This window comes from Chanodichthys erythropterus, chromosome 11 (assembly GCF_024489055.1).
Source record: "Chanodichthys erythropterus isolate Z2021 chromosome 11, ASM2448905v1, whole genome shotgun sequence".
In the NCBI taxonomy this organism is placed as follows: domain Eukaryota; kingdom Metazoa; phylum Chordata; class Actinopteri; order Cypriniformes; family Xenocyprididae; genus Chanodichthys; species Chanodichthys erythropterus.
This window is the reverse complement of record NC_090231.1, coordinates 12,476,547-12,498,358: the sequence shown is the minus strand read 5'-3', so window position 1 is coordinate 12,498,358 and position 21,812 is coordinate 12,476,547. Positions and strand designations below refer to the sequence as shown.

At 37.5% G+C, this 21,812-nt stretch overlaps 1 protein-coding gene across 2 annotated transcripts; it reads right to left on the bottom strand.

Annotated features, from left to right (window-relative positions):
• Nucleotides 1–108: 108 nt before the first annotated feature.
• dvl2 (dishevelled segment polarity protein 2) lies at nucleotides 109–21,568 on the bottom strand. 2 transcript variants are annotated; one of them, XM_067401729.1, is made up of 16 exons: nucleotides 21,029–21,568; nucleotides 12,631–12,700; nucleotides 11,622–11,767; nucleotides 9,703–9,812; nucleotides 9,451–9,580; nucleotides 7,017–7,104; nucleotides 6,870–6,939; nucleotides 6,587–6,726; nucleotides 5,871–5,947; nucleotides 4,733–4,768; nucleotides 4,408–4,475; nucleotides 3,668–3,790; nucleotides 3,431–3,562; nucleotides 2,827–3,003; nucleotides 2,505–2,723; nucleotides 109–1,707 (listed from the first exon to the last, which is right to left on the bottom strand). In XM_067401729.1, the coding sequence occupies exons 1-16, from the start codon at nucleotides 21,187–21,189 to the stop codon at nucleotides 1,187–1,189; spliced, it is 2,268 nt and encodes a 755-aa protein (XP_067257830.1). In that variant the 5' UTR covers nucleotides 21,190–21,568; the 3' UTR covers nucleotides 109–1,186. The 2 variants fall into 2 exon arrangements, with proteins under 2 accessions (XP_067257830.1, XP_067257831.1); XM_067401730.1 differs by lacking the exon at nucleotides 4,733–4,768.
• Between the last annotated feature and the right edge of the window lie 244 nt (nucleotides 21,569–21,812).

Below are 21,812 nucleotides of genomic sequence, written 5' to 3'. Positions count from 1 at the left end.
GATGAGACATTATCATCAAACAGAATAAATGACTAGTTTAAGAGTTAATTCTATCATACATTTATTTGGAGTAAAAACATGCAAAAGTGACAGTATCTGATGATATTCAAAATGTAACACTTAAACATGGCATTCCTTTGAGACTCAGTCTTTATGTAGCACTTGCATACTTGGACTTGTATATCTATAAACACATTAAAAAAGGCGCTATGATTATCTGCCATACAAAGAGACAAAAAAAAAAAAAAAAGCTCTGGAGTAGAAAAAAGAATAAACAACAAATCTACCCAGAAAGTACCTTTTATGAGGTTAAAACTTCCTCTGTGTGTACCATTTAGTACAAACATTTTATATTCTGCCTATTTGAGAGGGTCTTTGAAAGGGACTGCTTTCTAAGACCCAGAATCAGAACAATTCTTGAAATCTCAGAAAATGACAACCAAATTTTTGTTTCCATAAACCCTGGCTCCGTTCAGCAGTACAAAGACAGTTTACAGAGGCAATTTTTAAAGCATACAGTACAAAGTACATTAGAGAAAAGCTTTCAGAATTCCTTGGTACACTTTAAAGCACTACTTAAAAACAAGATACATCTGATCAACTGTTTTAATCATTTGAATCCTTTTCAAGGTTTTTGAAGGCATGGCTTTTTTTTTTTTTTTTATATATATATAAAATTGGTTAGTTTAATTTAAAGTAATAATTTATCACTTTTAAATTGCCTGCCTTCCAGTGGATTTCGTGTCCTAATGTTGGTCATTTAAAAAGGTGTGTAAAGCATACTTGAATTTCCTTTTAGAAATATATTCTGGAAAATCATCAGAAGCCTTCATAGATCTTAAATCTATGGCCTTCCAGCAATTTGTGTAAAAATTTGAGGGAAATATCAGCACTCGGAAAAAGAATAAGCCAATTCTTTTCACCCCGAAACAGTCGTTCAGAAGGCCAGTCCATGTTGTGGTTAATACCACAAAGACAAAATGGATTTTGAAGTCTGCTATGCAAGACTTCCTACCCTTCCATAAACCCTGTTCCTACCGTCAAGAACAAACACTAACTCTAAAGAGCTGCACTGATACAGTAAACTACATCTCTGTCAGTCACAGAGCAGAACTCACAGTTATCACGTGATTACAAACCTCTCAGCATTTATTCCTTCACCGTGCATCAACGGTAACATCCTTCATTACATCACATCCACAAAAAACTCACTAGGGTTGCCCATGGCCAGGTGGAAGGACTGCCTGGAGGCAGTAAGCTCAGGGGGGACGGAGCCCAGGTCTCGGGTTGGAGGAGCTCCTGGAGGCCCACCAGGGGTGCCGGAGGGCACCATGGCAGGGTGGGGCGGCAAAGTAGGTGTTTGTGGGTGTGGGGCTCCAAGTGCTAGATGTGGGTGTTGGGGCACCATCATCACCATCATCGGGTTGTAAGGGATGGGGATTCCAGGCGGATATGGGGCAAGGTGAGCGGACGGGACGCGATGATGTGAGCGCTGACTCGAGCGACTGTGTTCGCTGGGCGTGGCTGAGCCGTGGTCTCGTCTCAGGCTGCTGCGAACAGAGTAATCTGATTCGCTGCCGCTGCCAGAACGCGAGTCAGCCCCGCCCCCACCGAGAGATTTATCGTCACGTACGCTACCGCCAGAAACACTTTTACTTCCCCTTCTCTTCTCTCCGTCACTGCGTGTGGAGCCACTGCTGTGACTCCCTGAGAGAAAGAGAGATGAAAACAACGGGTATTAATAGGTTATCTGGGCACAAAATCCTCTTTACACATTATACACTTATATGAATGAAAAAACAGGTAAAAACAATAAAATGTAAATAAAAATAAATATTTTAATATATAATATTCAACCTTTTTTCACAGCCTTGGTTTTTTAATGAAAATCAATGGCCAAACTACCGTTGAAATGCACAGGGTAAGTAAGATTTTGTTGAAAGAAGTATCTTCTGCTTACTAAGACTGCATTTATTTAATCGAAACAACAGTAAAAACAATAATATTGTCAAATATTATTACAAATTAAAATAAATGCAATTTATTCCTATGGTAAAGCTGAATTTTCAGCATAATTACTCCAGTCTTCAGTGTCACACGATTCTTAAGAAATCATTCTAATATGCTGATTTGCTGCTCAAGAATTTTTTTTTATGTATTATCAATGTTGAAAAGAGTTGTGCTGCTCAATATTTTTGTGGTAACAAAGATCAATATTCTCCAATAGAAAGTAAAAAAAAAAAAACAGCATTTATTTGAATTAGAATTTTTTTTATAACAATATAAAACTCTGTACTGTCACTTTTGATCAATTTAATGCATCCATGCTGAATAAAAGTATTAATTTCTTTAAAGAAAAAAAATCTTACTGACCCCAAACCTATGAACAGTAGTGTATATGACCTTTATTGACTATTACATTTCCATATATTTGTGCCATGTACATCCACAGCTTAGATCCCAAACAACACACTGAGAGGTGTGAGGTCAGGGTAGCTTGTTACCTTCACTGTGTTGGCTGCCTGCACTGCCTGGGCCATAGCTGTAGTTGGAGAGCTCATGGTAGGGAGGTGGCTGGGTGGAATAAGGGTGAGGGTACTGGTACGTGAAAGAGTGGAGCAGGGGCCACGGGGTTGCCCCTGGCAATGGAAGAGGGGCCAGAGTGTCTTGGTCTGAAGCACCACTGGAACCATCGTTATCGTTAAGAGAAAGGTTGGCCATGTCTGAGAGGAAAAAGTAGTGAGGGATGTGTAAGTGAAAAAGAACATATTTATTGAGTATTCTTTCTTTAAAATATTATATAAAAGAAAAGCTGGTTCTACTTACAATTTTCACAGTTACTAAAGTCTCCAAATATGTAATAACACTGTTCAGAGAAGGTGATCTTGTTAACAGTGTGTCTGATGAAACCAGCCTTTAGTAGGTTACTGGCATATTTACGAGCTTCCCGTCTGTCCTGAAACCCTTCAATGTGATGGTACAACCACTCAACCACATCTGAACCTATACACACACAATCATAAAGCCAGAGAAAAACAAACATGAGATTAGGCCCATTAGTACAAAGTTCATTTGGAACAGCTGCTGCATTCCAATTCGCACACCATCCATCCTAAATAGTATCTGAAATTAGAGTTAGTGTGTCCTTAATCATAGTATGTTGAAATTAGCATTCTAAAGATACCCAGATGGTCTACTATTTCCAAATTCAAATTGGCTAATATTTCCCACAACTCATCACGTGTTGGATGAAGATTAGATTAGAACTACAAACACAAATAAAAATTAAAAAAAAAAAAAAAAACTACAAACATGTGCAAGACAGACAGTTAAGCAGCAAGGGGTTTGACTCATGATTAATAATCAGTATCTAACTTGATGCAGCAAGTGTGTAAATACAGTGTCAGGTATAACTGAACAAGTCTCTGACCTAGGAAAGCATTGGGAATGGTGATCTTCAGCCACATTCGGTCTCTGACCTCCAGACCAGACTCTGGAGATGCCATGGCCTTCGCAACAGATGCCATGTCAGAGCGAAGAGACAGGTTAAACTCATCAAAGCCTAAAGACAGAGAAAGAGTGTTAAAATAATGGGGCTAAGACAGCGTGTATTAATAAATCAAAGGTCTAGGATGAGTAAAGGAGAAAAAATATGCCTAGTCCTTACGTTCAGTTTCAGTGACAGATGAGCTGGAGGTGATTGTGCTGCTAGGGTAGGACGGAAATGCCCCTGTGAGAGCTACCGAATGGTTGATCCATGCTGCTGGGTCTATGGGCCGGATTGGCTCATCTGACAGAGAAGATGGGGAAGGATGTTAGATAAATAGATCTCAAGTAACATCTCATCATCATTAAAAACAACTGTATACATATACACTTACACTACCATTCAAAAGTTTGGGACAGCAAGACTTGAAAGAAGTGTCTTATGCTCACCAAGGCTGTATTTATTTGATCAAAAATATAGTAAAATAATAAAATTGAAATCGCCATCACCTGCTTTCAAATGGAGTGTCATTTAATAGACAGAGCCGTAGTTCACTGACAAGCTACGCAATATCACGTTCCTTATCGCAGATGAATCGCCTTCGATAATGAACGCGATATTGCGTAGCTTGTCAGTGAACTACGGTTCTGTCTATTAAATGGCGTTCCATTTGAAAGCAGGTGATGGCGATTTCGCGGTAATCAGGGAACCGGCTTTACTGACGAAATGCACGTGAGAACCGCATGCGATATATCGCCCAGCCCTACAGTCTCTTTATTAAGAAACATACACAAAATAAAGGAAATCTGTACTCAAAATGTAAAAAAAATAAAAATAAATAAATAAAAAGAGAACAAAATGGCGTCTTTAAGCAAAAATCAGTATTTAGTGTATAGTATATAAAATAAAAGGAGACTTACTGCGTGGCAGGGTGAAATAACCTTGAGGAGCAGGGTCCCAACATTTTGCCACAGTCAGAGTGATGGGTCTAAGAGAATTGAAGTGAAATTATAAAACGGTGAGTTCCTGTCCTTGATTCTGATTGGTCAATAGCTGCGCTTTATTCATGATAAAACATGGCTATGACCGCTTCACCCAGTGGTTCTGTGTATCACTACACAACACTCTTAGCAACCACTCTTAGCAACGTAAACTGTTTGTTCTCAATTGATATTGTTTATTGAAGCTTACTGTATTATGTAGAAGAGTGTTGTGAGAAAAAGATAGAGTGCGCGAGTTTATTACCTGCAATCAGATTTAGCATTTTCCTTCAGGTCAGTCCTATGTTCATAATAAAAAATCTGTTTAAATGTCTGATGTGTCATCTTGTACTTTTAACATTTAAGGGGTTCTGACAGCGCTAGTCAAAACATTTGTCAGTTGCGTCTTGTTCCGTTTTCAAAACAATTCAGTCTTTTCAATATAAAAGGTATTCGTTACTGACTGACACACTCATAAAGACAATCTTTGCCGCCATCTAATGGCCTGATAATGTAACTTCCGCTGCCGTTCAGTCAGGGACTATTTTTTCCGGCGGAAGGAAGGCCTTTACAAAAAGTTTACTTCATGAAAGTTGCATTGATACATATTTTTAATATTTGTATTGTGTGATAACTGTTTCATAAAAGCAAAAACGTACTCGCCTTGCTAGTGCTGTATCATAAATAAGTCACGGCTTACTCAGTTTCACGTCGTGCCTAACAACGCCCTTCAGCCGTGACTTATTCACGATACAGCACAGCCTCTCGTACCTTATTGCTTCCTTATAACAGTGCAGGATATATTAAGGCCTATTCATACCAAGAAAGATAACTATAAAGATAAATATACGATGATATCGTTATTTACTTTAAGTGTGCTGCAGTTTTGTGGTCTGCCACTTTAAACGCTCGAGCTCTTTTCATTCATCAGCTAGAAAACCAAATTCTGAAAGTTATTCCAACTATATTGTTTCTCTATGCCATTATCATTTTAGTTGTGGTGTGGACTCTGCTATTCTTTGATATTTAGAACGATTTTTAGAACTATATCTTTATCATTATAATTATCATCCTTAGTGTGAACAGGCCTTTATGCAAATTATTACACATTAGTTAGTAGACAGCAGAGTGTGACACTACTGTACTCTTACTGTAATGTTCCCTTCAAGCACAAGTATACATAAACAGCACCACAATGTAATATTGACCATTGGGATTTTTTTTTTTTTTTTTGAGCCTTGAAATCTGTGTTGTTGGATTAATTTACACCACTAATGTGTACCATTTGCTCTTCGTTTTATTGTATTTAAGATTTATTGTTTTTTTCAGGAGGTGAAAAATAAATTAATATGTGGCATTCCAGGATGACAAGCTTAAGTTAAAGGTAATTCTCACAGACTCACCCTGGTTTGTGGACGATCTCACGGAGTACCCTGACTGCATCATCATTACTCATGTTCTCAAAGTTAATGTCATTCACCTGCACAGAAAAGAAACTTTAGAGCTAGTAATTACAACAGAACCCTGCAGCAGTGAAAGTACTTATCTTTTGTTAATTACTATTGAAACGGTGCCAATGTTTGTGCCTGGGTGCGACCTGAGTACATGGTTTCAGATTATAATGTCAAGCCATTGCGTTTGACAGGTATTAAAACCGCAGTCACGTCACTCATCTGACTGGCTTGTCGCCCATCGAGTAGAGATTATAATGTGCAGGTCTCACTTTGTGCCTGATTTCCCAGCATTAATCACTTATTTTCTACACTCTTACAAAAAGAAAAAAAGTTCAATGGGCTTCTACATAGAATCCTAGGATTCTTGACTTGATTTTAAAAAACACTTTATGCCAAAAAGGAAAAAAAAAAAAAAAAAAAGAAGATCAATCATGTCTTACATGATTGCATAACACTTTCATGTTTAAGGGGTTATAAAGTATGTTTATGAGCTGCTTAACTGCACTTCCACTTCATAAAAATTAAAATAAAAAATGAATTAAAACTAAATGAATTAAAATTAAATCCATAAAATTAATCCCTCCTAAAATGTTCTATATATGAAGCGCCTGGCAGAACCCTTTAAGGTTCTATAAAGAACCTTTTCTTCTAAGACAGACAAACACCTGCAGCAGCATGTCTCCGGGTTCAATGCGTCCGTCTGCAGCAACAGCTCCTCCCTTCATGATAGAGCCAATGTAGATACCTCCATCTCCTCTCTCGTTACTCTGACCCACTATACTGATGCCCAAGAAATTATACTTCTCTATAGGATACAAAAACAGAGAGAGTATTACACATTCTGAATTAAACACAATTCATATGTAATGAATAGCAGGAAAAATGCATAACACAAACAGAAAATATGACAAAAGAAAGGAAGAGGAGTAAAATAAAAATGGCACTGACCCATGTTAAGAGTGACTGTAATAATATTTAGGGACATGGTTGAATCTGTCACACTGCTGAAAGAGGAAGCCTATAATACAACACAAATAAAACTCAGTAAAATAAAAAAATTGTTCAAATGTCAAATATCAAATGGTTGTTGCATACCCTCTCCAGCCGTGGGCGCTGTTTCCTGCGTCTGCGATGGCGTTTGAGCAATCTAGAAGCTGTGCTCTGCTCAGTGGAGCTGCTGAATCTGATAACATACATTTAATAAAATAAACATTCATAATCAAAGCATAACCTAAAATATTTATTCCCAACTAATTTTGCTTCAGGATCCAGATTTTATCATATAGGACATTAAGTTGGAACCCAACATAGTACAAACATCAAAATGTATCAACTAGTTTATTATTTGTTTTTTAGATGTCTCTTGAATTCTGGTTTTATGCTTTTAACAGCCAATAACTCACTGTATAAAAGCATGTTTATCATTATTGCAAATATGAGCGTCTATTTAAAGTGCTTTGTTAAATTGTACCTTTCATGCAGTGTGCAATATAGCTATTTGTGAATGTAAAAGGTCTGCTTAAATGAATCATTAGCGATTCCAGTCTGACTTCCTGTTACATATACCTATGTAACAATGTTACAAATGTGCATAATGCCAGGCTACGGTCTTCACTGGCTGTCCGCAAACAATGTCTGCTTTGACCCTCAAACACTGTAGACAACAGAGTGGACAACTGCCTTTTGTCCTCTACTAAGTAACAGATGAGTTTGTTTTAAAATATAATAGAGTTTAATTGGAAGTGCAGTTTTTGACATCAACAAACTAAAGATAAGTTTATTGATTATGCTATCCTAACTAAGTGCAAATATTTTATGCATAATATTATTTGCATTTGTCATTGTCTCATGTGCTGCACACAACCCTATCAGAACATATCTGCAACCCATTTTTGGATTGTAACCCAAAAAGCAAGCACAAATGCTTATACACACATGTGTTAAAGGTGCCCTAGAATCAAAAATTGAATTTATATTGGCATAGTTAAATAACAAGAGTTCAGTACATGGAAAAGACATACATTGAGTTTCAAACCCCATTGCTTCCTCCTTCTTATATAAGGGTGCTTTCACACCTGCCTCATTTTGTTCGGTTGAATCGTACCAGAGTTCGTTTGCCCCTTTGGTGCGGTTCGTTTGGGCAGGTGGGAAAGCAGCAATCGCACTCGGGTGCGCACCAAAAGCGCACCAAACAAGCGTACCGAGACCTGCTTGAAGAGGACGAACTCTGGAGCGGTTCGCTTGAGATGTGAAAGCAATCGACCCAGTTAACGGACCAACGAACCAAATTACATCATTTTCACAACGGAAAATATGATATAAAAATCGGTAATGTCTTATTCTGTGAGTGAGCACATTATTTACAATATCTGAAAGCCAACGATCGCCTCTGGTGTGTAATTACACTTCTCCGTGCGAGAATGCTGTCCCGACGAAGTCTCAATTCCCACTCTGCTTCATTATAAAATTCAAATGGTCTCTCTCGACAGACACACGGACAACAGGTCGCCTACTAGACAGCACTGGGAAATCCAGAGATGGAGAGAGAGAAAGAGCGCGGGTTTGAATTTGCCGCAGCGAATTAACTGCGGGAGAGACGGCTACATTTATAAAGTGTTTGTGTGTGTCTCAACAGTTACAAATAAAGCCACAATAAGCTCATGGAGCTAGCTTGTCAATCATTATTTTGATGGATGACGCAGCGAAAACTCTGACCAATAAGAGGACAGTTGTACTCGCATGTGACTTGCCTGAATGCATTTTGGTACGCTTTGAAATGTTGCCATGTGAAAGCGAACCGAACCAAGAAGAAAATGCAACATTGTAACAAATTTAGTCCCTGTTTCGGAACAAAACAAGCGATCCATAGGTGTGAAAACACTATAAATCTCATTTGTTTAAAAGACTTCCGGAAAAAACGCGGATCTCAACATAACACTGACTGTTACGTAACAGTCGGGATCATTAATATGTATGACCCCAATATTTGCATTTATGCCAGCCCATGTTCAAGGCATTAGACAAGGCAAGGCAGTATTCACGTCTGGATCTGTGCACAGCTCAATCATCAGACTAGGTAAGCAAGCAAGGACAATAGATCTTGCTTGCTTATAAATCTCTCCAACAGTGTAACATTAGCCGTTAGCCACAGAGCACAGCCTCAAACTCATACAGAATCAAAAGTAAACATCAAAATAAATACTTTACTCACATAATTCGAAGCATGCATACAGCATGCATGACAAAATCTTGTAAAGATCCATTTGAGGGTTATATTAGCTGTGTGAACTTTGTAAATGCACTGAGCTCGTGTGGCAGGGAGCACGCCATTTAAAGGGGTATAGTTAATGATGCCCCAAAATAGGCAGTTAAAAAAATTAATTTAAAAACATCTATGGGGTATTTTGAGCTGAAACTTCACAGACACATTCAGGAGACACCTTAGACTTATATTACACCTTGTAAAAAGCATTATTGGGCACCTTTAAATAATTTCTCCAACCCCAATGAAGCACACCGTGACTCTAACCTGCTCATGGTATCATCATCATCTGAATCACAGAAGCTTGTGGTGTCCAGTTCACTGCTCATCACTGTGGTGGCACTTTCGTATCCAGCCAGGTGTCTGTCCATACGGGACTGCCCATTTATACGTGGCCCTGAAACAGAAACAGTACAGCAAAATTAACAACGTACTTCTCAACGTACTGAAATGCTTTTGAGGTAAAGCACAAGAATTATTAGGTAATGTCAAAGAGACGACAAAGGAGACTGAACAGACCATGTTGCTCTATGCTCTCTCTGGGTCGAGGTCTCTCTCTCCTGAAAGACACGACTGACTCTGTCTCTGTCTGATCATCTAAGGACTCCAGGCTGCCTGTAGTGTTGGGACTACACACACACACACACACACACACACACACATCATGCAATGATTTACATTCAAGACACCTCTGCACATCTTTGCAAGCTGAATGAAACTTAATTTTTTAACAGCCAGCTGCCTCTGGCAAACCAAATAAGGAACAAAGAGCAAGAGAGTTACATTTAAAACAAAAACACATTCTTAATCAGTATATTTAACATGATTTTGAGTAACAATACCTGGGCATCGTTACCTGAAAAGACTAACTACTTTTAGATTTTTTAGATAATGTATCTTGAATATTACTATTTTGTCTCGTTTCATTAGCATTAGTTTCATTTTTTTACTTGCTTTAATAATAAACAATCTGACTAAATTTATTTCATTTCTTAATTTTTAACAGCCATCTTCATTTAACAGCTTACATTCTACAGTTTTCAAGACACCACAAACACTTGATGGTTTTGGGCACTTTCTACACAAAAACATATTAGATTACCTTGAGGGTATCGTGCAAAAGCTTTACACTACTGTGCAAAAGTTTGGGATCGGTTAGCGTTTTTTTTTTTTTTTTTTTTACGTTTTTGAAAGAAGCCTTTTATGCTCACCAAAGTAGCCATATTAGAGTGATTTCTGAATGATCATGTGACACTGAAGACTGCAGTGTCACATGATCATTCAGAAATCACTCTAATATGCCGATTTGGACCTCAAGAGACTTCTTTTATTATTATCAATGATCAATGGCACCTTTTGAAAGGTAGTTACATACTCATGACAGGATTTATAAACAGACAAGGTTAGTAAGTGATTAAATCACAATACGGACTGCATAAAGCAAGTCAGAAAATTGTTAAATTGTATACAGATTTACCTTCCAGGTAAAACTCATAGCTTTAAACTAGCTCACAGAGGTTGTGATCACAGAGGGTTCTGCTACAGAATTTTATAGAACAATTGAGTTTGTTTCATAACATGAATTTTGCAACCTTGACAATGTTGACAATGAACAAATTGAACCAGCAATGAGCTGAATAATGACACTATCCTTTGAAATTAAATTTGTTTCGTAATTGATTAATTCTGCAACATTAAAGGCACAGTATGCAAGTCGCTTATTCAAAACAATAACAAAGGCATAGCTTGATGACGCTGTGAATGAGTGTTGAATCATGGGAGTTGTCATCCTCACCTCCACAGCCAATGGAAAGAAATCCGATGGGACTTAGGGAATTGAGAATTGAGGGCGGTAGAGTGAATGCTAATGAAAGACACCTGCATGACACACCAACACTCTCATAGGAGAATGACAGGGTAGAGAGGAAATTGTTGAATGAAGTCATTATTTTTGTTTTGTTTTTGCACACAAAAAGTATTCTTGTCGCTTCATAACATTAAGGTTGAACCACTATCGTCACAATGACTATTTTAACAATGTCTTTACTACTTTTCTGGACCTTGAATGTGGTCATTTCGCTGCTTTCTATAGGGGATAAAAAATCTATTGGATTTCATAAAAAATATCTTAATTTGAGTTCTGAAGATGAACGAAGGTCTTACGGGTTTGGAACGACATGAGGGTGAGTAATTATTAATGACAGAAATTTAATTTTTGGGTAACTTAACTCTTTAATCAAGACATCGGATGGCACCTATTTTATACTACAAAGCAAAATGGTTCACATATTTTGAATAATCAATGACACAGCTCGGAAAATCAAATAAAAAAGTGAGTATTCCTTCAAGGAAAGCTGTAAACTTAGTCACTGATTCCCATTCAACAGTAACCACAAAATGACATTCATGGCGAGAAACAGAGATGCAGATTAACATACTGGAAGGAAGGTGGTCTGGAGTCTCCAATCCCCCCTGTCCTCTCGGCGGGAGGTGGAGGCAGGGGAGGAGGGGTGGGTGAGGGCTGAGATGGGACCTCTACTGGAGGGGCTGGGGGCTCGGCTGCAGGGGTATCTGAGGACACCAGCTAACAAGAGAGAAAGATTGTGGAGAGAGTGAAAGTGATCCATGAAAAACAAGGAACTAAAAAGACTATGGGAAAATATCTTATGACAACACCACCACAAATTATTTTTTACCCAACACATACTCGTTGAGCTCACTGAAAAGCAAAACTGATCACACAATGCTTCAGGTCAAACATATCCAGTGTCTGGGTTTGACGTAACTATAATTTAAATGAAAACCAAGTTGGAAAGGTAAATGGCTGACAGCGAACAGGAAGAGATCAGCCCTCTTTAAAAAGCTCAGGTAGAACTACAAACAAGGAAGGGAAAAAACAATCAACAATCTGCAACAAAACACAGTATGCTGAAGTGTTAGAGTCAAAGTCATACTTGAGAAGATAAAGAAACTTCAGATGTGTAATAAAAGGGCACATACAGTATCATTGTATGTCCTTCTCCTTTCTTCATGCTAATGGATGCTAGGTTATTGTACACTCCCTCTCAAGGGACCTTGAGCCATCCTGACGGTGGTCTACTATTTCCATCCCAGTGGGTATGGTTTCGTTCAAGCCTTTTGACTTAAGCACCTGCTTTTCTTTGAGGGCTTTTAGACGAGACTGGATTACAGTCTCCGTGTGAAGGGTCTGACACATACACTTTGTGCTCTTTAAAGATTCGCTGTGACATAAATCTAAACAGGCCTGATACGCGTCACTACAGGGATGAGGTGCTTCAGCGAAGTTTAGTCAAATGGTGCAGTTTCCACTCATAAACCAGAGAACTGCTTTGACACCATATGAAAGCTCATTAAAACAAATGTCGTTTGGAGGGGAAAAAACTACTGCTGACTGACAGAGAAAACTGGAACAGGAGCAGTTCTTACCCAGGAGACAACTCTTCCGTTGAAGCATGGCAGCTTGGCACTGTCGTCTGAGATCTCCTCCTTCACCACCCTAAGTAAACACAATTATCAAAGTGAGACAGAATTAAAAAGAAGGAACACACATTTCGACAGATTATTTTATCCATGGATGAATGTGTACATCTAGACTATTTTGACTTTACTTAAGCCATGGACAATGTCGTATATACTAGATTTTTACAATTTATGATGAAAACAGGCTTACAATGCTTTTTCATATATTATTTTTATGTTAAACGTGCCTGTTATGCTATTTTAAAGGTTCCCCATTTTTTTTGGAGGTCACCTACAATAGATTTAACATGATAACACTTTTCTCATAATATACATTGAGTATGAAAACGGTTTGTTCGAAGATTCAGTCTCTCTAAACTCCTCATTTCCGAAAGTCTACTCTGCTCTGATTGGTCAGATGGCCCAGTCTGTTGTGACAGAGCGTGTGTCAGAAACCAAATGACTATTACCATATCTAAATTTCAGCTCTGGAGGTTTCCACAGCGCTTGATACACAGCGATAAGAATGATGACGTCAGATTTCCAAATCAATTCCAGCGTGAGTCCTCATCTTTCTGACAGCACTGAAAACAGCATCTTCTCGACATGATGACAACACGAACCAAACTCTTCCAGGCCTCAGCTACAACTACAGTATTTGAGGGAGGGTCGAAGATGATGTTGCAGCCAATGAAGCCAATGAAGACCATAGGCTGGCATTATACAAATCTGCTACATTATTCTGTAGCTATATGGGAGTGAGACTGGAATTAATGAATACTTGTTTCAGCAGTTTAGAATCGATTCTTTCTTTTAGGAGACAATAACTTTATTTGTCATTGTCATGCACTTTAAAACTTTGCAGACCTTTTACAATCACAAATATCTATTACAGACAAATGAAATATTTATTTTTCATTAACTTGTGTTTTCCATTTTGCATATGCACAACATGCCCTACCACTCAAAAGTTGTTGTTTTTTTTAAAGAAATTAATACTTTTTTTCAGTAAACTTGGCAGTAAAACATTTATGATTAGGAGATGCACCGATATATATCCGCCAATAATTGGTATCGGCCGATAAAATCAAATTTTCACACTATCGGCTGATAGTTTAAAAATAGTCGATAATCAGGGCTGCTATATCCTGTCAATCAAATAAAGAAAAATGCTAAGAATGCTAAAATGCTGGGTAAAGAAAATGCTAAGAAACCAGTTTGATGTTCAATATTAATAGTAAATATATGAATCAATAACATTCAGAAAGTTAAGAAATATTAATTTAATCTTCAAAATGTAGTTATTGTGTGTTAATATCAATTTGAGCAATGTGTTTGTTTATAACTGGTACCAGTCACTCTGAAACAAGTTGATTTATTTGCATTTCTTTCAAAATATAATGCTTAATTATTAATTATAATGAAATTATCATTCATTTAAAAGAAGGTATAGACCACTTTGGAGCAGACGTCACAATGACGTCACTTGCAGCTGCACGCGCATAGTGGTTGCAGAAAAATAGCGGTAGCAATTGGAGGAAAATAAGAGAATAAGAGAAAAATGTTTTGTTGTGCCTCTGGATGTTGGAATCGGAATGCAAAAAATATAGTCTTCATTTTTAAAGAAAACCATCGTTGAAAACGTCCTTTGAAGCTAAACGGAGATGTTTCACAGACTGGACTGATGACACCTGCAAGGATTAGTCTACTATTAAAGCAGGAATTTGATGTAAACAGTAAGCCTACATAATATTCACATATGCAGTTCAGAGGACATACATACATAGCAGTTACAGCATTGAAATAATATTTAAACCTGTAACATTTCACATAGATAACTTTTAAACAGTCTATACAATTTTAATTTCACAATTCTGACTTTTTTCTTGCATTTGCGTGTTTATTACTCCCAGTTCGGACTTTATTACTCGCAATTGTGAGTTTATTTCACAATTTTGAGGGGAAAAAGTCAGAATTGCGGGATAAATTGCAATTCAGAAAAGACAGAATAACGAGTATATCTCACAATTGTTTTTCTTTGTAAGAAATGTGAGATATAAACTCAGATTTGCGAGAAATAAAAGTCAGAATTGTGAGATATAAACTCGAAATTAACTTTTTATTCTTTTAATTCATGACAAACAAAAACAAAACAAAGTTGTACGCATCAAGAGACTTATACGCTTTTAGCTTCTCCTGAGTATAGGCTATGTCAATCAGGTAAATATATATCTCTGGCCACTGGATGCTTGGCCATTTCGTTTCATCTTTTAACCACTGAGGCAAACGGATCCGTAAGCTGTATACCACTCGGTAATGTTAATTTTTTTGAAATAACAGTGCTTATCGCTGGGTGAAGCTGCTGTGATATGCCGACAACATTTAAAAAAAAATAACAAATCAAAATATTCTATAATGTTTCTAAATCTTAACTACTTTGAACCGCTTCGTCTTAACTCTCTAGTCGTACTGGTTATCACTCCCGGGTTTTCTGCAACCATGATGCGCGCGCATCCCGAATGTTTACAAACAGTAAATAGGCCTATAAAAGTCACAACCCCCAAACTATCGGTATCAGTATCGGCAGATATCACTCTGAATAATCAGCTATCAGCCATCAGTAGGGAAATTTAGTATCGGTGCATCTCTAGTCCATTTATGATTTCCATTTCAAATAAATGCTGTTCATTTGAACTTTCTATTTATCAAAGAATCCTAAAATGGTTTCCATGAAAATATTAAGCAGCACAACTGTTTTCAACATTGATAACAATAAGTTACTTGAGCAGCAAATCAATATAGTAGAATGATTTCTGAAGGATCATGTGACACTGAAGACTGGAGTAATGATGCTGAAAATTCAGCTTTACCTTCACAGGAATAAATTACAATATATTAAATTGTAATATTGCAAATATATTAAAATAAAAAATAGTTATTTCAAGTTGTAATAATCTTTCACAATATAAGGGTTTTTACTGTATTTTTATCAAAAAAATGTAGCCTTAATTGGTGAGCAGAAGAGACTTCAATAAAAAAAAAAACATTTTAAAAATCTTACAGACAACAAACTTCTGAACGGCAGAGTACCATTCATATTACTTATACTTCCAAGACTCATCACAAGTCATTTTTGCTAATCCGACAAAATTTCAGCTATGTTAGCCAGCTATTAACATCATCTTGTTTAAAATACAGCAGAGCTGACACTGCCCTAACAATACAGCACAACAAATGTTTAAGTTCTCAAGGCATAGAAATGGATGTACGAAGATCAATGAATGTTTTTAACAAGATTCAGTACTGACTAAAGAGGGCAACCAGCCAGAATCCTACTGAGCCCTCAAAGGGTGCAAAAGTAATTTAAATGTATCAGTAATAGTGATGCTTGCCTTAGGAAACACCACTAATAGATATAATAATATTACATAAATATTAAATGACTTTTTTAGTAGGTTTTTCTAAGTCTTTTTCCTTGCCTGAATGTGCACAAACCATTGCCAATTCTTCTCAGCACCAAACAAACATTTAACTTGATGATGCAACTCTACAACAATTTCACAAATCACTTCCTGAAAACAAAGCTCTCCTGCATTTTAACGCTTGCGAAACAATCCCACCCCCAAACTCTCTAATGACGCTAATTAAGCCCAACATCTGTACTTGAAAAACAACCCTTGACCTCTAACATGGCCCACAATAACACACTCACGCATTCAAACCACAGCCTCGCATGAAAACCTGCTTTCAACAAAAGCTCTTACAAGAGAATGAGTTCTGGACGTGTTAAGACTGCAGACCATATTACAATTTGGCAAACATTTGTGTATTTATTTTAATTCAGAAGATTTGTACAAAGTCTAAGAAACAAGGTAGGAGGAATAAAAACTGCCTGGAATTTGGTCTGTACTTTTAAGGGGATGTAAAATGCAGAGAGAATGTAGAGGGGCCCTGGAGAGACCGAGGGGTCCCCTGCTCCTTTCTCTCTCTCCCTCTCATTCACTCTCATTCTGTTGATTCTATACCAGACACTAAGCAAATGGCCCGTCTCCAACCTCCAACCTCCAACCATATCCCTCCCAAACAAGGCCCAGCAATCCCAGCCACACACAGTCAGACTGACAGCTGGCTCTTCACACTGTAAATCAGCACGGCAGCATCACAGCGCTCTGCCCCACTCCACTACCGTATCAGCTTACATCCACATCCAATGCCGTTCAACAATAATACACACACGTCCACCCTTTTCCATAATATAAAAAACGGGCGAGACATTGACGGCCCTTCTTACAAGGTAGGAAAGAAGAAAAGATCAAGTCTTCAGATTTCACTTTCCCAGTAAAATTCATCAAAAAAACAAAACAAAACAAAAAAACCAACCAGATCTCATTAATGCAGTTACACCAATCTAGCACTATTTTACTAGAACATGATACTGCATATATCCCATTGACATTTTGGCTGCTGGATTAAAAATGCTAATTTGCAAATCCCTGTAAAACAATGCTAGTTCCACTCTTCTGATGTAAATTTGTCAGTGTTAATGAAAGACAGAACAGACCCTCAGTTGTTTTCTTGGTTTATACTATAGTCGGTATGTGTATATTTTCTCTACACATATATTGCTATACACTACAATTCAAAAGTTTGAGGTTGGTAAGATTTTTTCAAATGTTTTGAAAGAAGTCTCTTATACTCACCAAGGCTGCTTGATCAAAAATACAATAAAAATAGCAATATTGAGAAATATTATTTCCATTTCAAATAACCGTTTTCCATTCGAATATGATTATTATTTAGAAATCATTCTAATATTCTGATTTGATGCTCAAGAAACATTTATAATTGTTATCAATAGGGCTGAGCGATACATCGCATGCGATTGTCACGTGCATTTCGTCAGTAAAGCCGGTTCCCTGATTACCGCTAAATCACCATCACCGGCTTTCAAATTGAGCGGCATTTAATAGACAGAACTATAGATCACTGACAAGCTACACAATATCGCGTTCATTATCGCAGATGAATCGCCTTCGATAATGAACGCGATATTGCGTAGCTTGTCAGTGAACTACGGTTCTGTCTATTAAATGGCGTTCCATTTGAAAGCAGGTGATGGCGATTTCGCGGTAATCAGGAAACCGCCTTTACTGACGAAATGCACGTGACAATCGCATGCGATATATCGCCCAGCCCTAGTTATCAATGTTGAAAACAGTTGTGCTGCTCAATATTTCTGACGAAACGGTGATACTCTTTTTCTGGATTCTTTGATGAATGCAATGTTCAAAAGAACAACATTTATTTGAAATAGAAACATTATAATGTTGTCACATTATAAATGTATTTACTGTCACTTTTGATCAACTTGATGTGTCCTTGCTGAATAAAAGTATTAATTTCTTTTAAAACAAAAAATCTTAGGTGACTTCTGAATGGTAGTGTAGGCTATTTATTATAGCAATCAAATGAAACATTATAATAAATTAAAGCGGAACTCAGTAAGATTTGCGAAGCTCCCCCTACAGGTTCCTTCAGTGAATCACACTGTCGTAAATACTCCAAGTGCAGCTCTGAACTACAATGACTACAACACTCACCAGCGCAGTAGTTTTGCAAATACAGTACAAGAAAGAGGAGATGGGTAATTTGCAAATACAGTACACTCGATGGATTTTTCGAAATTGTCTTATAAAGTCATAATATATACATTGTTTTTGAATTACCGTAAAGCATTTTGTCACTCTCGCGTGAACGTGAACATGAGGCGAGATTGTGTCGGGTCGGCGCAGCTCAACTACAAGTCAATTAAAGGGATAGTTCACCCAAAAATGAAAATTTGATGTTTATCTGCTTACCCCCAGGGCATCCAAGATGTAGGTGACTTTTTTTCTTCGGTCGAACGCAAATTATGATTTTTAACTGCAACCGCTGCCGTCTGTCAGTCAAATAATAGCAGTGATTGGGAACTTGAACAATAAGAGTCGAAAAAACTTCCATAGACAAATCCAAATTAAACCCTGCGGCTCGTGACGGCACATTGATGTCCTAAGACACGAAACGATCGGTTTGTGCGAGAAACCGAACAGTATTTATATAATTTTTTACCTCTAATACACCACTATCAAGTCAAGTCAAGTCAAGTCAGATTTATTTATATAGCGCTTTTACAATTGGTAATTGTTCAAAGCAGCTTTACATATTAGAAGCACAGAAAAAGGGAAGTGGTTAAAAATAAGCTGTACAACCAAGCGTGGTAATATGTAATATATACAAGATGGTGCTACATTAAGCCAATGTCGGCTGACTCCCAGGGGTGGAAAAAAACCCCTAGGAGAAAAACCCAGTGTGCTAGCACTGGGAAAAAAGTCCTAGGAGGGAAAAAACCCCTTGGAAGATATATATAATATATGTAAATGGCTATGGAGACTATGTCCAATGACTATGTCTAACTTCTTTCAGCTTCCGGCTAGTGAGGTCTGATCGCGCTCTGACAACGGAAGTGATGTCTCGCGCTCATTTAAGTATATGGGCGAGACATCACTTCCGTCTTCAGAACGCGTTTTTTGACCTCACTAACAGGAAGCTGAACGAAGTTGGACATAGTGGTGTATTAGAGGTAAAAATTATATAAATAATGTTCGGTTTCTCGCACAAACCGATCGTTTCGTCTCTTAGAACATTAATGTGTCGTCACGAGCCGCAGGTTTTAATTTTGATTTGTCTAAGCAACTTTTATTTACTGTTATAGTTGAAGTTCCCATCTACTGCTATTATTTGACTGACAGACGGCAGCGGTTGCAATTAAAAATCATAATTTGCGTTCAACTGAAGAAAAAAAGTCACCTACATCTTGGATGCACTGGGGGTATGCAGATAAACATCAAATTTTCATTTTTGGGTGAACTATCCCTTTAACCATCGTAAGGACTTAGAAAACTATTTATGAAGGTAAAAAAAGTTACTTAGTTCTGCTTTAATATCATCATGGCTCCACATAGCACCTGAAATTATTGACAGGCAGTATAAAATAAATGCAACCGATTAACGTGCATTTGCGTCAGTGACTCTGCGTTTATAGTGCTTCAGGTAAACGTCTTTGATTCATATGCATGTGAACATAAGTGTAAGCTGTCAAACTGATGGACTATTTACAGTCAGATGATAACATCCTAATTTGCTAAGATTACTGCAGACATTCCTGGAGCATCTGGAGAATGCATAACAGACAAGAACGTGGATAAGATTTATTGGCTGGTATTCTGTCCATGGCAAGACGATTCAGGCCAAATATGTGGTCTGAGACAAAGAACTCCACTCTTTATAAAACATTTTTAAAAAAGCACCGGCAAGACAGCAGTGGGACACTAAAAACTTGGCATGTATGCAAAGAAGTGAGGGAAAGGATGAGGATTTTACTACATGATGAATATGATCTACATAATGTTTAGGTAGAAGACAGAATATATAAATTATTCACTACCGTTCAAAAGTTTGGGGTCGGTAAGATTTTGTGTTATTGAAGAAATCAAAAATACAATAAAACGGTAATAATGTTAAATATTTTTACAACTTAAATAACTGTTTTATATTTTAATACATTATAAAACGTAATTTATTATTGTGTTGGCAAAGGTGAATTTTCAGCATCATCACTCCAGTCTTCAGTGTCACATGATCCTTCAGAAATCAGATCCACAGAAAGCTAATATGCTGATTTGCTCCTCAAGATACATTTCTGATTATTATCAATTTTAAAAATAGCATAATATTTTTGTGGAAACCGTAATACAAATGGAAACTTACTGGAAACTTACTGTCACTTTTGACCAATTTAATGTTAGTTTGCTGAATAAAACTATTCATCTCCTTAAAAAAAAAAAGAAAAAAAAAAAAAAAGGAAAAAAAGAAAAAAAAAAAGAAAAGCACGGTGGTGTACATTAAAAACTGAAGAATTTAGAGAAATTCTGTTTCTCATATCAACCAGAAGAGAATATGACTACATTAAATTGAAATAATAGCATTCAGGGTAATTATAATTACAGATATCAAATAATAGCCTAGTAGTGATATAGCTGTATACAACATAACTAATATAGACAAAGTATTTCTTATATAGACTAACTTACACCAAGTGAGACTGCAGAAACTTTTAAACTCTCTCGAGACATTGTGAAATGCAGTTACTTTGCAGTGATGGCTTGATACGATTAGACCACCCAGACAACTGTCCTTCTCGGGGAAAACCCTTAACAAGCTATTACAACAACATCTCACACAACTTTCGAACATATTCGTTTCCTACACAGAAAGAAAACTGCTTTTGTTCTGGATTTTCGCGAAAATCTTTGTGTGCTTCACTTACCCGAAGTCCTGGTCCATAGACTTGAAGAAAAATTTGTAGTTCGGTTTGTTCAAGACCTGTTTAAAATCCAGCAGAGTGATTTTCTCAGCCGCTATGGGAATCTTCACCAAGTACGGCGTCTCCTCTTCGTCAATGTGATAAATTATTTTAGTCTCCGCCATGTCTCCTCACTTAAATCGACTTTCCCGTTGTTCTACGAAAGTATGGAAGAGGCGGCGGCTATCCTGCTAATGTTAGCCAGCGCTCCGGAGAAAAGGGGGTTGAGGAAAGTCGTCTACTCTAGACCACAATACTACTATCCAATAACACTGCCCTGGCCAGGGCATCCAGCATAAACAAAGAAAAACTGCGCTATTGTGCCCAACTTTTGGCCTCTTGTGCACTCGAAAGTCTCATGATTTAGTTTGTTAAAAACTAGCAGCTACAACCAACCACACTTTAACGACATTCCCCTTACAAAAACACACGGGAGATTTGAAATAGTTCTCTCCGGCTCGGGCCAGCGCGGCGGCGTGTGACGAAAGAGAGGCGGCCAGGACTTCCCACTGGTCCGCTTGTTTGTACAGGGGCACGTCCATACGGGTGTTTTGTGGTACTAGCTTCTAGTGGTGGGAATTTTGATTCACCCTTTCGACTCGAATCTTTTGAATCAGTTCACTAAAAAGATTCATTTACCTACCCTTTCTGCAGAAGCCAGTAGGCGGCAACATGCTGGCTGCGTCCGAAATAACATCTCCTGAGTAGGTTGCTATTTTGAATTAGTTCACATTCGCTAAAAAGTACG

What these genes read in the sequence shown, in the direction of transcription:
- dvl2 (XM_067401729.1), bottom strand. Translation starts at nt 21,189, where the DNA reads ATGGCGGAGACTAAAATAATTTATCACATTGACGAAGAGGAGACGCCG. An exon ending in AGAGAGCATAGAGCAACATG is followed by an intron (nt 9,581 to 9,702) that starts GTCTGTTCAGTC and finishes TTTCTGTTTCAG; the next exon opens with GGCCACGTATAAATGGGCAG. An exon ending in CTTTAGTAACTGTGAAAATT is followed by an intron (nt 2,724 to 2,826) that starts GTAAGTAGAACC and finishes TTTTCCTCTCAG; the next exon opens with ACATGGCCAACCTTTCTCTT.